The sequence below is a fragment of the Anopheles ziemanni genome, unplaced genomic scaffold (assembly GCF_943734765.1).
Source record: "Anopheles ziemanni unplaced genomic scaffold, idAnoZiCoDA_A2_x.2 U_68, whole genome shotgun sequence".
NCBI lineage: Eukaryota > Metazoa > Arthropoda > Insecta > Diptera > Culicidae > Anopheles > Anopheles ziemanni.
The window spans coordinates 4,145-22,581 of record NW_026689940.1 but is presented as its reverse complement, the minus strand read 5'-3'; the positions used below and the strand labels follow the sequence as shown (position 1 = coordinate 22,581).

General features: G+C 41.0%; 1 protein-coding gene across 1 annotated transcript; it reads right to left on the bottom strand.

Annotated features, from left to right (window-relative positions):
- Window positions 1-5,090: 5,090 nt before the first annotated feature.
- Window positions 5,091-10,208, bottom strand: LOC131292805 (uncharacterized; the record flags this gene model as incomplete). The annotated part of the gene is made up of 2 exons (XM_058320887.1): window positions 9,324-10,208; window positions 5,091-9,023 (listed from the first exon to the last, which is right to left on the bottom strand). Coding segments are annotated over exons 1-2 (4,818 nt in total), but the record flags the coding sequence as incomplete, so codon positions are not given.
- Between the last annotated feature and the right edge of the window lie 8,229 nt (window positions 10,209-18,437).

The following is an 18,437-nucleotide window of genomic DNA, read 5'->3' as shown; positions in this document are numbered from 1 at the left end:
TCTCATTCTCTTTAAAGTCACTTTAAGCACCTTCTAAACACCATTTTGCATCGTCTCATTCTCTTTAAAGTCACCTTAAGCACCTTCTAAACACCATTTTGCATCGTCTCATTCTCTTTAAAGTCACTTTAAGCACCTTCTAAAGACCATTTTGCATCGTCTCATTCTCTTTAAAGTCACTTTAAGCACCTTCTAAACACCATTTTGCATCGTCTCATTCTCTTTAAAGTCACTTTAAGCACCTTCTAAACCTCATTTTGCATCGTCTCATTCTCTTTAAAGTCACTTTAAGCACCTTCTAAACCTCATTTTGCATCGTCTCATTCTCTTTAAAGTCACTTTAAGCACCTTCTAAACCTCATTTTGCATCGTCTCATTCTCTTTAAAGTCACTTTAAGCACCTTCTAAACACCATTTTGCATCGTCTCATTCTCTTTAAAGTCACTTTAAGCACCTTCTAAACACCATTTTGCATCGTCTCATTCTCTTTAAAGTCACCTTAAGCACCTTCTAAACACCATTTTGCATCGTCTCATTCTCTTTAAAGTCACTTTAAGCACCTTCTAAACATCATTTTGCATCGTCTCATTCTCTTTAAAGTCACTTTAAGCACCTTCTAAACACCATTTTGCATCGTCTCATTCTCTTTAAAGTCACTTTAAGCACCTTCTAAACCTCATTTTGCATCGTCTCATTCTCTTTAAAGTCACTTTAAGCACCTTCTAAACCTCATTTTGCATCGTCTCATTCTCTTTAAAGTCACCTTAAGCACCTTCTAAACCTCATTCTCTTTAAAGTCACTTTAAGCACCTTCTAAACCTCATTTTGCATCGTCTCATTCTCTTTAAAGTCACTTTAAGCACCTTCTAAACCTCATTTTGCATCGTCTCATTCTCTTTAAAGTCACTTTAAGCACCTTCTAAACCTCATTTTGCATCGTCTCATTCTCTTTAAAGTCACCTTAAGCACCTTCTAAACACCATTTTGCATCGTCTCATTCTCTTTAAAGTCACTTTAAGCACCTTATAAACACCATTTTGCATCGTCTCATTCTCTTTAAAGTCACTTTAAGCACCTTCTAAACACCATTTTGCATCGTCTCATTCTCTTTAAAGTCACTTTAAGCACCTTCTACACACCATTTTGCATCGTCTCATTCTCTTTAAAGTCACCTTAAGCACCTTCTAAACACCATTTTGCATCGTCTCATTCTCTTTAAAGTCACTTTAAGCACCTTCTAAACACCATTTTGCATCGTCTCATTCTCTTTAAAGTCACTTTAAGCACCTTCTAAACACCATTTTGCATCGTCTCATTCTCTTTAAAGTCACTTTAAGCACCTTCTAAACCTCATTTTGCATCGTCTCATTCTCTTTAAAGTCACTTTAAGCACCTTCTAAACCTCATTTTGCATCGTCTCATTCTCTTTAAAGTCACTTTAAGCACCTTCTAAACCTCATTTTGCATCGTCTCATTCTCTTTAAAGTCACTTTAAGCACCTTCTAAACACCATTTTGCATCGTCTCATTCTCTTTAAAGTCACCTTAAGCACCTTCTAAACACCATTTTGCATCGTCTCATTCTCTTTAAAGTCACTTTAAGCACCTTCTACACACCATTTTGCATCGTCTCATTCTCTTTAAAGTCACCTTAAGCACCTTCTAAACACCATTTTGCATCGTCTCATTCTCTTTAAAGTCACTTTAAGCACCTTCTAAACACCATTTTGCATCGTCTCATTCTCTTTAAAGTCACTTTAAGCACCTTCTAAACACCATTTTGCATCGTCTCATTCTCTTTAAAGTCACTTTAAGCACCTTCTAAACACCATTTTGCATCGTCTCATTCTCTTTAAAGTCACCTTAAGCACCTTCTAAACACCATTTTGCATCGTCTCATTCTCTTTAAAGTCACTTTAAGCACCTTCTAAACACCATTTTGCATCGTCTCATTCTCTTTAAAGTCACTTTAAGCACCTTCTAAACACCATTTTGCATCGTCTCATTCTCTTTAAAGTCACTTTAAGCACCTTCTAAACCTCATTTTGCATCGTCTCATTCTCTTTAAAGTCACTTTAAGCACCTTCTAAACCTCATTTTGCATCGTCTCATTCTCTTTAAAGTCACCTTAAGCACCTTCTAAACCTCATTCTCTTTAAAGTCACTTTAAGCACCTTCTAAACCTCATTTTGCATCGTCTCATTCTCTTTAAAGTCACTTTAAGCACCTTCTAAACCTCATTTTGCATCGTCTCATTCTCTTTAAAGTCACTTTAAGCACCTTCTAAACCTCATTTTGCATCGTCTCATTCTCTTTAAAGTCACCTTAAGCACCTTCTAAACACCATTTTGCATCGTCTCATTCTCTTTAAAGTCACTTTAAGCACCTTCTAAACCTCATTTTGCATCGTCTCATTCTCTTTAAAGTCACCTTAAGCACCTTCTAAACCTCATTTTGCATCGTCTCATTCTCTTTAAAGTCACCTTAAGCACCTTCTAAACACCATTTTGCATCGTCTCATTCTCTTTAAAGTCACCTTAAGCACCTTCTAAACACCATTTTGCATCGTCTCATTCTCTTTAAAGTCACCTTAAGCACCTTCTAAACACCATTTTGCATCGTCTCATTCTCTTTAAAGTCACCTTAAGCACCTTCTAAACACCATTTTGCATCGTCTCATTCTCTTTAAAGTCACCTTAAGCACCTTCTAAACACCATTTTGCATCGTCTCATTCTCTTTAAAGTCACTTTAAGCACCTTCTAAACACCATTTTGCATCGTCTCATTCTCTTTAAAGTCATCTTAAGCACCTTCTAAACACCATTTTGCATCGTCTCATTCTCTTTAAAGTCACTTTAAGCACCTTCTAAACCTCATTTTGCATCGTCTCATTCTCTTTAAAGTCACCTTAAGCACCTTCTAAACACCATTTTGCATCGTCTCATTCTCTTTAAAGTCACCTTAAGCACCTTCTAAACACCATTTTGCATCGTCTCATTCTCTTTAAAGTCACTTTAAGCACCTTCTAAACCTCATTTTGCATCGTCTCATTCTCTTTAAAGTCACCTTAAGCACCTTCTAAACCTCATTTTGCATCGTCTCATTCTCTTTAAAGTCACCTTAAGCACCTTCTAAACCTCATTTTGCATCGTCTCATTCTCTTTAAAGTCACCTTAAGCACCTTCTAAACACCATTTTGCATCGTCTCATTCTCTTTAAAGTCACTTTAAGCACCTTCTAAACACCATTTTGCATCGTCTCATTCTCTTTAAAGTCACCTTAAGCACCTTCTAAACACCATTTTGCATCGTCTCATTCTCTTTAAAGTCACTTTAAGCACCTTCTAAACCTCATTTTGCATCGTCTCATTCTCTTTAAAGTCACCTTAAGCACCTTCTAAACACCATTTTGCATCGTCTCATTCTCTTTAAAGTCACCTTAAGCACCTTCTAAACACCATTTTGCATCGTCTCATTCTCTTTAAAGTCACCTTAAGCACCTTCTAAACCTCATTTTGCATCGTCTCATTCTCTTTAAAGTCACTTTAAGCACCTTCTAAACCTCATTTTGCATCGTCTAATTCTCTTTAAAGTCACCTTAAGCACCTTCTAAACCTCATTTTGCATCGTCTCATTCTCTTTAAAGTCACCTTAAGCACCTTCTAAACCTCATTTTGCATCGTCTCATTCTCTTTAAAGTCACTTTAAGCACCTTCTAAACACCATTTTGCATCGTCTCATTCTCTTTAAAGTCACCTTAAGCACCTTCTAAACCTCATTTTGCATCGTCTCATTCTCTTTAAAGTCACCTTAAGCACCTTCTAAACACCATTTTGCATCGTCTCATTCTCTTTAAAGTCACCTTAAGCACCTTCTAAACCTCATTTTGCATCGTCTCATTCTCTTTAAAGTCACCTTAAGCACCTTCTAAACACCATTTTGCATCGTCTCATTCTCTTTAAAGTCACCTTAAGCACCTTCTAAACCTCATTTTGCATCGTCTCATTCTCTTTAAAGTCACTTTAAGCACCTTCTAAACACCATTTTGCATCGTCTCATTCTCTTTAAAGTCACCTTAAGCACCTTCTAAACACCATTTTGCATCGTCTCATTCTCTTTAAAGTCACTTTAAGCACCTTCTAAACCTCATTTTGCATCGTCTCATTCTCTTTAAAGTCACTTTAAGCACCTTCTAAACCTCATTTTGCATCGTCTCATTCTCTTTAAAGTCACCTTAAGCACCTTCTAAACCTCATTTTGCATCGTCTCATTCTCTTTAAAGTCACTTTAAGCACCTTCTAAACACCATTTTGCATCGTCTCATTCTCTTTAAAGTCACCTTAAGCACCTTCTAAACACCATTTTGCATCGTCTCATTCTCTTTAAAGTCACCTTAAGCACCTTCTAAACACCATTTTGCATCGTCTCATTCTCTTTAAAGTCACTTTAAGCACCTTCTAAACACCATTTTGCATCGTCTCATTCTCTTTAAAGTCACCTTAAGCACCTTCTAAACCTCATTTTGCATCGTCTCATTCTCTTTAAAGTCACCTTAAGCACCTTCTAAACACCATTTTGCATCGTCTCATTCTCTTTAAAGTCACCTTAAGCACCTTCTAAACCTCATTTTGCATCGTCTCATTCTCTTTAAAGTCACCTTAAGCACCTTCTAAACCTCATTTTGCATCGTCTCATTCTCTTTAAAGTCACTGTTCTTGCGCGAGTTTTCTTTCGGGGTATGTTTCGGATGGCTTCAGCTGCGTTTTATAATTACCCGGGTGATTTTTGGTGGAAGAGAGAGTTTTGCTTTATTGCAACTATCTTTTATAACCTTTTTGTAACTCCCTTTTAGTTCCCCTTTTTGACGTAACGGGTTCGGCCCTATAAATCAATTATGGCCGTAATTGCCATAATTGCCTATGTTTTTGTTTACGTGTTTGAATGTCAATTTTTGCCTGATCATCCTCCGCCCCCTTGACACTCGTCAACAATTATTCTCCACGTGGTGATAAGCTCAGTTTGTTGCCTCCGGTAGCAAGCAAATTTTAGCGATTGGCCTAACCGAAATTCCCTTTGCAGTTCTTAATGTTACCACACGTGTCAAACTATCCGTGCCGGGGTGCGTCTCAACTATCCGCGCGAGTGGCCATTGTGTTGTAGGAAGAGCCTCGTCCATCAGGATTGCCAGTCTGCCAGGTGCGAAATCTGAATTGCTGCAGGTCTTCATCGTATCCCTTTGCATCTCTTGTAGATACTCGCTGGCCCAATGTTTCCAGAAGCGCTGGACGAGCAGTTGCCACTTCTGCCACTCGCTCAGGGTGTACGTCTTTCGGTTTGAATAGTCCGGCTCGGGGATGGCGTTCATGGATGTGCCTATAAGAAAATGTGCAGGTGTTAAAGCGGCTAAATCGTTGGGGTCGTCCGACATAGGTAACAGCGGACGCGAATTCATTGCTGCCTCTATTTGGTGCAGCACAGTGATGTATCCTTCATAAGGCAGTCTCGTGCTGCCCAGCTGGCGAAACAGGTGCCTTTTGGCGGTCTTCACTGCAGCTTCCCACAATCCGCCAAAGTGTGGAGCCCTTGGTGGACTGAAGTGCCAAGTGATGCCCATATCAGCACAAGTCGAAACGATGATGTTGCTTTGCTCCTCATCATGGAGCATCTCGAATAGCTCACTAAGCTCCCGGGCTGCGCCTTCGAAGTTTTTACCGTTGTCCGAGTAGATATGGGACGGACGTCCTCGGCGCGATGCAAACCGTCGAAGTGATGCTAGGAAACCAGCAGTGGTCAAATCACCCACTAGTTCCAGGTGAACAGCCTTCGTAGCAAAGCAAACAAATACGCAGAGGTATGCTTTGGCGGGCTCTGCTCGTTTGTGGATCGGTCGTAGGTAGATCGGCCCAGCATAGTCCACTCCGATGGTCGCGAACGGTCGATTCGGTGTGATCCGCAATGATGGTAACTGCCCGATTTGTTGCTGCTCAAGTATGGGCTGTTGGCGAATGCATCGTAAGCAGTGTCTAACGACGCTTTTCACCAGATGTCGTCCGTCGAGTGGCCAAAATTCTTCGCGAATCTGGGAAAGCAGCAATCTTCCGCCACCATGTATGAGTTCTCTATGAAGGTGCTCTGCGATGCGGCGTGCGAAGATGTGCTTCTTGGGCAGAAGAATTGGATGTTTCGATTGATAAGGCAGTTGTGAGAGCTTGAGGCGCCCTCCTACTCTCATAACTCCTTCGCTGTCGATGAACGGGCTCAGACGTCTAAGTGGTGAGCGCTTTGGAACCACCTCACGCTTCCTCAACCGCTCGAGCTCCGTTGGAAATGCGTCTTGCTGTGCCAGCTTGCATAGCACAGTTTTAGCAGCTTCCATGAGGTCCGGAGTGATAGTTGATGACGCTGGGGGCTCCAATGGATCGCGGCGAGTACGGCACTTCTCCTTAGCATTGCGCACGAATCTAAGGCAATACCCAATGACGCGTAGAAGCTTGGTGTATGATGAGTACCGCTCGAACCAAGGATGCACTGTCTCGATGACGGCAACCGCTGCACTCACTTGACGAATCTCTAGCTCGGCACCATCCACAACCGTTGGTGTTGAATTTGGCCATTCAGACGCTGGACGAATTAACCACTCTGGACCGCTGCTCCACAGTGCACTTTTCACGAAATCTGCTGCGGTCACGCCTCGTGATACCAAGTCAGCAGGATTCGAACATCCCGCAATGTGTTTCCAGGGATGGAGATGTGAGTAGGCTTGTACCTCCGCGACGCGATTGCCTACATACGTTTTCCAATTGTTGGGCGGTGAACTCAGCCAATGCAGCGTAACTGTCGAGTCGGACCAAAAATATGACTCCGCTGATTCGAGTCCCATCGCCTGCTTCACACGATCGTATAAATGCGCTCCTGTAACGGCTGCATTAAGTTCTAATCGCGGTAATGTAACCCGTTTTAGTGGTGCTAAACGTGACTTCGATGCTAATAGCGAGATTCGTACGTGTCCTTGTTTGTTTTCACAACGCGAGTAAATACATGCACCGAACGCGGCTTCAGAGGCATCACAAAACGTATGTAACTGAACGCGAGAATCAGGTAAGAGAGCGTAGCGATCACTTTTATAACCGGAAATAATTGGCCAGTCGGATTTAATGGATGTCCACTTTTTATAGATGCTGTCAGAAACAGGATTATCCCAGCCAGGCTTCTGCACCCACAATTCCTGCATCAGCAACTTAGCGCGAATGATGATCGGCGATATCAATCCTATCGGATCGAACATTCGGGAGATGCCAGAGAATATTAACCGCATTGTGGGGTAGCTAGTGTCGGCGTCGATCCGCGACTCGAAGGATAAAACGTCAGCTTCGGGCTCCCAAGCGATACCGAGTGCCTTTATCTTCTCGTCGGGCATAAATTGAAGCGTTGACTGCGTTCCGATCTGATCCTCCGTCAAACCAGAGAGCACGGCCAACTTACTGGAGGTCCATTTTCGCAGAGAGAATCCACCCTTTTTTAACAATTCATCGAGCTCCTCTCGTAGCTGCTTTGCTTGCTCCTCTGAATCAGCACCACCGATGAAGTCGTCCACGTAGAAATTTTGAACCAAAGCTTGTGCAGCATGCGGAAAGTTCGTGCCTTCATCCTCGGCCAACTGCAGCAACGTACGCGTAGCCAAAAAAGAAGATGGAGCAAGCCCGTAGGTCACCGTATTCAGCTCGTAAGTCTCCACTGAAGCATCCGGTGAGAATCGAAACAACACGCGTTGAAACCGACGGTCATCAGGATGGACTTCTATCTGCCTGTACATTTTCGCGATGTCACCAACGAGCGCTACTTTGTAGGTGCGAAAACGAAGAATTATATCCAGCAACTGGTCTTGCACTACTGGACCGACACGCAATGCATCGTTTAGCGAATATCCAGTAGATGTCTTCGCTGATCCGTCGAAAACGACCCGGAGCTTTGTCGTCGTACTAGATTCTTTCAAAACGGGATGGTGCGGTAAGTAATACCCGTGATCATTGTCTGCTGGAGACGTGGGAGTCATGTGCCCCAGTTCCAAGTACTCTTTCATGAACTTGTGGTATTCTTCTTTTAGGTCTGGATCACGTTGGAGTCTTCTTTCGAGAAGTATGAAGCGGTTCAAAGCCATATCCCTTGACAGTCCAAGTTTGTCAAAGAAATCTGGTTGCTTCGGAAGACGAACTATGTATCGACCCGATGGATCCCGCTGGGTTGTGTTTCGGTAAATAGCCTCACATTGGCGTTCTTCGGGTGAGTAGCCATCGTTGAACCATAACTCTTCTGATTTCCAAAACCGCTCGATGGATTCTTCTAGAGTTGTCATACAAATTTCAGCTGTCGTGTGAGCAACATTAGAAGTGCCTTCCGAAGGCTCTGGCGATCCAATCGAACCAGTGACGACCCATCCGAATACGCTTTCCTGCAGAGTTGGAAGGGTAGGTGCTAGTTTGAGCTGGGCGCTACCTTCGAAGAAAGCAGCATAATGTCGAGCGCCAAGAATAATGTCGATTGCCGAAGATTTGTAGAACTCTGGATCGGCTAGGATCAACTCGGACGGGATGTTCCAGCTCGTCGTGTTAACGTCCCGCAGCGGCAGATTAGCCATCAACTTGTCGACAATCAAAAATTCGACACCCACTTCAAACTGTTTCGTTCGTGAGGCAATCTTCGCGTGAACGGATTCTTTCAGCGGACGGGTAGATTGGCCTGCACCCTGCAGCATAACATTAACCTTCTTTCTTTTTAGCCTCAGTCGATGAGCGAGCTGACTGCTTATCATATCAGGCTGCGAGGCACTGTCCAAAAGTGCTCGAGCTGGATGAACTAATCCGAAAGAATCAACTATATTGATGATGGCAGTTTGGAGCAAAACCTGCGTTGGTGCTCGCTCCATTGCTGCTGCGAAAGTTCGCTGAAGATTTGCCGTGTGATCGTTAGTGGCTGGTCCAATGCTCGCAGCTGGCATGGCAGTGGAGAATGTTCCGGCAGAGTGATCCTGTGACGTGTGTGAGTGCAACATAGTGTGGTGTTGTGAATTACAGTGGCGGCATTTGTACTGCGAAGTGCAGTCGCGGGCGCGGTGATTGTCTCGAAGGCAATTCAAACATAATCGTGCGTTCATTACGGTGCGATGGCGTTCGTTCGGGCTCAATGCAATGAATCGGGAACACTTTGCAATAAAATGCTCTGAATCGCACAGAGAGCATTTGCGTACAGCATTTGATGCCGCTGCAAAGCTTCCTAGCCGCGTGGGTGGCATCCGTTTTGTATGATGTTGCGCTTCGCTAAAACTGACATCCTGCTCCTTGTTCACCGATAGCGTTTCAAGCACTCGCATACGGCGCTGCAAGAAAACAATCAGGCTAGCATACGTCGGGCTTTCTTCGTTTGATGCGTGCTCCTCCCAGTCCCTCAGTGTGCTTGTTGGCAACTTGGTGCACAACAAGTGTTCCAGCAAAACACCCCATGTATCCGTCCTTTCCCCAAGATGGTCAAGGGTTTTCTTGTGCCGTTCGAACTCGTCCACTAAGAGGTGCAGTGCGGTCGCGGTTTCCCTTTTCGCGGGCGTCATAGTGAACAGTGCTTGCAAGTGACGTTTTTTCAATAAATATTCGTTGGAGTAGCGCGCCGTTAATGCCTGCCACGCTATCTCGTAATTTGCCGCGCTAATAGTGATCGCTTCTATCACTTGTGCTGCTTCACCCTTAATCGCTGCGCGCAAGTAATGAAACTTTTGGATGGCGGGAAGATCACGGTTGTCGTGAATCAGACACTCGAACGTGTCCCGAAACGTAAGCCATTCCATGTAATCCCCATGAAACTGAGGCAGTGATATGGTCGGAAGTTTAATACCAGCCAAGGAATTACCGGTGGCATTAAATGACGAGCCTTGTGAGGGTCTTTTTGCCTTCAGTTCTGCTTCCACCCGTATCAAACGAGGCTCGAAATCGGCGCGAAGAGCTTCATTTTGCTTGACCTCCTCTTCGGTTGTAGCTCCGTCTTCAAGCTCCTGCTGCAGCTTTTCAAGATCTTCACATAACCTTTCGAACTTGGATATTCTGGCTTCTACTTCAACAAGATCACGGTCTTGTTGAAAATCGCGAACGAAGCTTTCGTAACGGCTAAGTGAAACGAGAAGGATCGCTCTTCTCGACGAAAGGATGATGGGTTCCGCGGGCATTTTGAATCGAAAAACGGCGTACGTAGCGTTTATGGTATCGCGCAATAAAAACGGCCCGAAATCGCGAAGATAAAGTTAACCAACGTTCGTATTTCAAGAATCCTGGTCACGGCACCAATGTTCTTGCGCGAGTTTTCTTTCGGGGTATGTTTCGGATGGCTTCAGCTGCGTTTTATAATTACCCGGGTGATTTTTGGTGGAAGAGAGAGTTTTGCTTTATTGCAACTATCTTTTATAACCTTTTTGTAACTCCCTTTTAGTTCCCCTTTTTGACGTAACGGGTTCGGCCCTATAAATCAATTATGGCCGTAATTGCCATAATTGCCTATGTTTTTGTTTACGTGTTTGAATGTCAATTTTTGCCTGATCAGTCACTTTAAGCACCTTCTAAACACCATTTTGCATCGTCTCATTCTCTTTAAAGTCACCTTAAGCACCTTCTAAACCTCATTTTGCATCGTCTCATTCTCTTTAAAGTCACCTTAAGCACCTTCTAAACACCATTTTGCATCGTCTCATTCTCTTTAAAGTCACCTTAAGCACCTTCTAAACACCATTTTGCATCGTCTCATTCTCTTTAAAGTCACCTTAAGCACCTTCTAAACACCATTTTGCATCGTCTCATTCTCTTTAAAGTCACCTTAAGCACCTTCTAAACACCATTTTGCATCGTCTCATTCTCTTTAAAGTCACCTTAAGCACCTTCTAAACACCATTTTGCATCGTCTCATTCTCTTTAAAGTCACCTTAAGCACCTTCTAAACCTCATTTTGCATCGTCTCATTCTCTTTAAAGTCACTTTAAGCACCTTCTAAACACCATTTTGCATCGTCTCATTCTCTTTAAAGTCACCTTAAGCACCTTCTAAACCTCATTTTGCATCGTCTCATTCTCTTTAAAGTCACTTTAAGCACCTTCTAAACACCATTTTGCATCGTCTCATTCTCTTTAAAGTCACCTTAAGCACCTTCTAAACACCATTTTGCATCGTCTCATTCTCTTTAAAGTCACCTTAAGCACCTTCTAAACACCATTTTGCATCGTCTCATTCTCTTTAAAGTCACCTTAAGCACCTTCTAAACACCATTTTGCATCGTCTCATTCTCTTTAAAGTCACCTTAAGCACCTTCTAAACCTCATTTTGCATCGTCTCATTCTCTTTAAAGTCACTTTAAGCACCTTCTAAACACCATTTTGCATCGTCTCATTCTCTTTAAAGTCACTTTAAGCACCTTCTAAACCTCATTTTGCATCGTCTCATTCTCTTTAAAGTCACCTTAAGCACCTTCTAAACACCATTTTGCATCGTCTCATTCTCTTTAAAGTCACTTTAAGCACCTTCTAAACCTCATTTTGCATCGTCTCATTCTCTTTAAAGTCACTTTAAGCACCTTCTAAACACCATTTTGCATCGTCTCATTCTCTTTAAAGTCACCTTAAGCACCTTCTAAACACCATTTTGCATCGTCTCATTCTCTTTAAAGTCACTTTAAGCACCTTCTAAACACCATTTTGCATCGTCTCATTCTCTTTAAAGTCACCTTAAGCACCTTCTAAACACCATTTTGCATCGTCTCATTCTCTTTAAAGTCACCTTAAGCACCTTCTAAACACCATTTTGCATCGTCTCATTCTCTTTAAAGTCACCTTAAGCACCTTCTAAACACCATTTTGCATCGTCTCATTCTCTTTAAAGTCACCTTAAGCACCTTCTAAACACCATTTTGCATCGTCTCATTCTCTTTAAAGTCACCTTAAGCACCTTCTAAACACCATTTTGCATCGTCTCATTCTCTTTAAAGTCACTTTAAGCACCTTCTAAACACCATTTTGCATCGTCTCATTCTCTTTAAAGTCACCTTAAGCACCTTCTAAACACCATTTTGCATCGTCTCATTCTCTTTAAAGTCACCTTAAGCACCTTCTAAACACCATTTTGCATCGTCTCATTCTCTTTAAAGTCACCTTAAGCACCTTCTAAACACCATTTTGCATCGTCTCATTCTCTTTAAAGTCACCTTAAGCACCTTCTAAACACCATTTTGCATCGTCTCATTCTCTTTAAAGTCACCTTAAGCACCTTCTAAACACCATTTTGCATCGTCTCATTCTCTTTAAAGTCACTTTAAGCACCTTCTAAACACTCATTTTGCATCGTCTCATTCTCTTTAAAGTCACCTTAAGCACCTTCTAAACACCATTTTGCATCGTCTCATTCTCTTTAAAGTCACTTTAAGCACCTTCTAAACCTCATTTTGCATCGTCTCATTCTCTTTAAAGGTCACCTTAAGCACCTTCTAAACACCATTTTGCATCGTCTCATTCTCTTTAAAGTCACCTTAAGCACCTTCTAAACACCACTTTTGCATCGTCTCATTCTCTTTAAAGTCACTTAAGCACCTTCTAAACACCATTTTGCATCGTCTCATTCTCTTAAAGTCACCTTAAGCACCTTCTACACATTTTGCATCGTCTCATTCTCTTTAAAAGTCACTTAAGCACCTTCTAAACACCATTTTGCATCGTCTCATTCTCTGTTAAAGTCACCTTAAGCACCTTCTAAAACACCATTTTGCATCGTCTCATTCTCTTTAAAGTCACCTTAAGCACCTTCTAAACACCATTTTGCATCGTGTCATTCTCTTTAAAGTCACCTTAAGCACCTGCCGTCTATCACCATTTTGCATCGTCTCATTCTCTTTAAAGTCACTTTAAGCACCTTCTAAACACCATTTTGCATCGTCTCATTCTCTTTAAAGTCACCTTAAGCACCTTCTAAACACCATTTTGCATCGTCTCATTCTCTTTAAAGTCACTTTAAGCACCTTCTAAACACACCATTTTTGCATCGTCTCATTCTCTTAAAGTCACCTTAAGCACCTTCTAAACACCATTTTGCATCGTCTCATTCTCTTTAAAGTCACCTTAAGCACCTTCTAAAAACCATTTTGCATCGTCTCATTCTCTTTAAAGTCACCTTAAGCACCTTCTAAACACCATTTTGCATCGTCTCATTCTCTTTAAAGTCACCTTAAGCACCTTCTAAACACCATTTTGCATCGTCTCATTCTCTTTAAAGTCACCTTAAGCACCTTCTAAACACCATTTTGCATCGTCTCATTCTCTTTAAAGTCACCTTAAGCACCTTCTAAACACCATTTTGCATCGTCTCATTCTCTTTAAAGTCACCTTAAGCACCTTCTAAACACCATTTTGCATCGTCTCATTCTCTTTAAAGTCACCTTAAGCACCTTCTAAACACCATTTTGCATCGTCTCATTCTCTTTAAAGTCACCTTAAGCACCTTCTAAACACCATTTTGCATCGTCTCATTCTCTTTAAAGTCACCTTAAGCACCTTCTAAACACCATTTTGCATCGTCTCATTCTCTTTAAAGTCACCTTAGAGCACCTTCTAAACACCATTTTGCATCGTCTCATTCTCTTTAAAGTCACCTTAAAGCACCTTCTAAACACCATTTTGCATCGTCTCATTCTCTTAAAGTCACCTTAAGCACCTTCTAAACACCATTTTGCATCGTCTCATTCTCTTTAAAGTCACCTTAAGCACCTTCTAAACACCATTTTGCATCGTCTCATTCTCTTTAAAGTCACCTTAAGCACCTTCTAAACACCATTTTGCATCGTCCTCATTCTCTTTAAAGTCACCTTAAGCACCTTCTAAACACCATTTTGCATCGTCTCATTCTCTTTAAAGTCACTTGAAGCACCTTCTAAACCTCATTTTGCATCGTCTCTTCTCTTTAAAGTCACCTTAAGCACCTTCTAAACACCCATTTTTGCATCGTCTCATTCTCTTTAAAGTCACCTTAAGCACCTTCTAAACCTCATTTTGCATCGTCTCATTCTCTTTAAAGTCACCTTAAGCACCTTCTAAACACCATTTTGCATCGTCTCATTCTCTTTAAAGTCACCTTAAGCACCTTCTAAACACCATTTTGCATCGTCTCATTCTCTTTAAAGTCACCTTAAGCACCTTCTAAACACCATTTTGCATCGTCTCATTCTCTTTTAAAGTCACCTTAAGCACCTTCTAAACACCATTTTGCATCGTCTCATTCTCTTTAAAGTCACTTTAAGCACCTTCTAAACACCATTTTGCATCGTCTCATTCTCTTAAAGTCACCTTAAGCACCTTCTAAACACCATTTTGCATCGTCTCATTCTCTTTAAAGTCACCTTAAGCACCTTCTAAACACCATTTTGCATCGTCTCATTCTCTTTTAAAGTCACCTTAAGCACCTTCTAAACCACCATTTTGCATCGTCTCATTCTCTTTAAAGTCACTTTAAGCACCTTCTAAAGCACCATTTTGCATCGTCTCATTCTCTTTAAGTCACCTTAAGCACCTTCTAAACCTCATTTTGCATCGTCTCATTCTCTTAAAGTCACCTTTAAGCACCTCTTCTAAACACCATTTTGCATCGTCTCATTCTCTTTAAAGTCACCTTAAGCACCTTCTAAACACCATTTTGCATCGTCTCATTCTCTTTAAAGTCACCTTAAGCACCTTCTAAACACCATTTTGCATCGTCTCATTCTCTTTAAAGTCACCTTAAGCACCTTCTAAACACCATTTTGCATCGTCTCATTCTCTTTAAAGTCACCTTAAGCACCTTCTAAACACTCATTTTGCATCGTCTCATTCTCTTTAAAGTCACCTTAAGCACCTTCTAAACCTCATTTTGCATCGTCTCATTCTCTTTTAAAGTCACCTTAAGCACCTTCTAAACCTCATTTTGCATCGTCTCATTCTCTTTAAAGTCACCTTAAGCACCTTCTAAACACCATTTTGCATCGTCTCATTCTCTTTAAAGTCACCTTAAGCACCTTCTAAACACCATTTTGCATCGTCTCATTCTCTTTAAAGTCACCTTAAGCACTTCTAAACACCATTTTGCATCGTCTCATTCTCTTTAAAGTCACTTAAGCACCTTCTAAACACCATTTTGCATCGTCTCATTCTCTTTAAAGTCACCTTAAGCACCTTCTAAACACCCATTTTGCATCGTCTCATTCTCTTTAAAGTCACCTTAAGCACCTTCTAAACACCATTTTGCATCGTCTCATTCTCTTTAAAGTCACTTAAGCACCTTCTAAACACCATTTTGCATCGTCTCATTCTCTTTAAAGTCACCTTAAGCACCTTCTAAACACCATTTTGCATCGTCTCATTCTCTTTAAAGTCACCTTAAGCACCTTCTAAACACCATTTTGCATCGTCCTCATTCTCTTTAAAGTCACCTTAAGCACCTTCTAAACACCATTTTGCATCGTCCTCATTCTCTTTAAAGTCACCTTAAGCACCTTCTAAACCACATTTTGCATCGTCTCATTCTCTTTAAAGTCACTTAAGCACCTTCTAAACACCATTTTGCATCGTCTCATTCTCTTTAAAGTCACCTTAAGCACCTTCTAAACACCATTTTGCATCGTCTCATTCTCTTTAAAGTCACTTTAAGCACCTTCTAAACACCATTTTGCATCGTCTCATTCTCTTTAAAGTCACCTTAAGCACCTTCTAAACACCATTTTGCATCGTCTCATTCTCTTTAAAGTCACCTTAAGCACCTTCTAAACACCATTTTGCATCGTCTCATTCTCTTTAAAGTCACCTTAAGCACCTTCTAAACACCATTTTGCATCGTCTCATTCTCTTTAAAGTCACCTTAAGCACCTTCTAAACCTCATTTTGCATCGTCTCATTCTCTTTAAAGTCACCTTAAGCACCTTCTAAACACCATTTTGCATCGTCTCATTCTCTTTAAAGTCACCTTAAGCACCTTCTAAACACCATTTTGCATCGTCTCATTCTCTTTAAAGTCACCTTTAAGCACCTTCTAAACACCATTTTGCATCGTCTCATTCTCTTTAAAGTCACCTTAAGCACCTTCTAAACACCATTTTGCATCGTCTCATTCTCTTTAAAGTCACCTTAAGCACCTTCTAAACACCATTTTGCATCGTCTCATTCTCTTTAAAGTCACCTTAAGCACCTTCTAAACACCATTTTGCATCGTCTCATTCTCTTTAAAGTCACCTTAAGCACCTTCTAAACACCATTTTGCATCGTCTCATTCTCTTTAAAGTCACCTTTAAGCACCCTTCTAAAACACCATTTTGCATCGTCTCATTCTCTTTATAAGTCACCTTAAGCACCTTCTAAACACCATTTTGCATCGTCTCATTCTCTTTAAAGTCACCTTAAGCACCTTCTAAACACCATTTTGCATCGTCTCATTCTCTTTAAAGTCACCTTAAGCACCTTCTAAACACCATTTTGCATCGTCTCATTCTCTTTAAAGTCACCTTAAGCACCTTCTAAACACCATTTTGCATCGTCTCATTCTCTTTAAAGTCACCCTTAAGCACCTTCTAAACACCATTTTGCATCGTCTCATTCTCTTTAAAGTCACCTTAAGCACCTTCTAAACCTCCATTTTGCATCGTCTCTTTCTCTTTAAAGTCACTTTAAGCACCTTCTAAAACACCATTTTGCATCGTCTCATTCTCTTTAAAGTCACCTTAAGCACCTTCTAAACACCATTTTGCATCGTCTCATTCTCTTTAAAGTCACTTTAAGCACCTTCTAAACACCATTTTGCATCGTCTCATTCTCTTTAAAGTCACCTTAAGCACCTTCTAAACACCATTTTGCATCGTCTCATTCTCTTTAAAGTCACCTTAAGCACCTTCTAAACACCATTTTGCATCGTCTCATTCTCTTTAAAGTCACCTTAAGCACCTTCTAAACACCATTTTGCATCGTCTCATTCTCTTTAAAGTCACCTTAAGCACCTTCTAAACACCATTTTGCATCGTCTCATTCTCTTTAAAGTCACTTTAAGCACCTTCTAAACACCATTTTGCATCGTCTCATTCTCTTTAAAGTCACCTTAAGCACCTTCTAAACACCATTTTGCATCGTCTCATTCTCTTTAAAGTCACCTTAAGCACCTTCTAAACACCATTTTGCATCGTCTCATTCTCTTTAAAGTCACCTTAAGCACCTTCTAAGACACCATTTTGCATCGTCTCATTCTCTTTAAAGTCACCTTAAGCACCTTCTAAACACCATTTTGCATCGTCTCATTCTCTTTAAAGTCACCTTAAGCACCTTCTAAACACCATTTTGCATCGTCTCATTCTCTTTAAAGTCACCTTAAGCACCTTCTAAAACACCATTTTGCATCGTCTCATTCTCTTTAAAGTCACCTTAAGCACCTTCTAAACACCATTTTGCATCGTCTCATTCTCTTTAAAGTCACCTTAAGCACCTTCTAAACACCATTTTTGCATCGTCTCATTCTCTTTAAAGTCACCTTTAAGCACCTTCTAAACACCATTTTGCATCGTCTCATTCTCTTTAAAGTCACCTTAAGCACCTTCTAAACACCATTTTGCATCGTCTCATTCTCTTTAAAGTCACCTTAAGCACCTTCTAAACACCATTTTGCATCGTCTCATTCTCTTTAAAGTCACCTTAAGCACCTTCTAAACACCATTTTGCATCGTCTCATTCTCTTTAAAGTCACCTTAAGCACCTTCTAAACCTCATTTTGCATCGTCTCATTCTCTTTAAAGTCACCTTAAGCACCTTCTAAACACCATTTTGCATCGTCTCATTCTCTTTAAAGTCACTTAAGCACCTTCTAAAACCACATTTTGCATCGTCTCATTCTCTTTAAAGTCACTTTAAGCACCTTCTAAACACCATTTTGCATCGTCTCATTCTCTTTAAAGTCACCTTAAGCACCTTCCTAAACACCATTTTGCATCGTCTCATTCTCTTTAAAGTCACCTTTAAGCACCTTCTAAACCTCATTTTGCATCGTCTCATTCTCTTTAAAGTCACCTTAAGCACCTTCTAAACACCATTTTGCATCGTCTCATTCTCTTTAAAGTCACCTTAAGCACCTTCTAAAACACATTTTGCATCGTCTCATTCTCTTTAAAGTGACTTTAAAGCACCTTCTAAACACCATTTTGCATCGTCTCATTCTCTTTAAAGTCACCTTAAGCACCTTCTAAACACCATTTTGCATCGTCTCATTCTCTTTAAAGTCACCTTAAGCACCTTCTAAACACCATTTTGCATCGTCTCATTCTCTTTAAAGTCACCTTAAGCACCTTCTAAACACCATTTTGCATCGTCTCATTCTCTTTAAAGTCACCTTAAGCACCTTCTAAACACCATTTTGCATCGTCT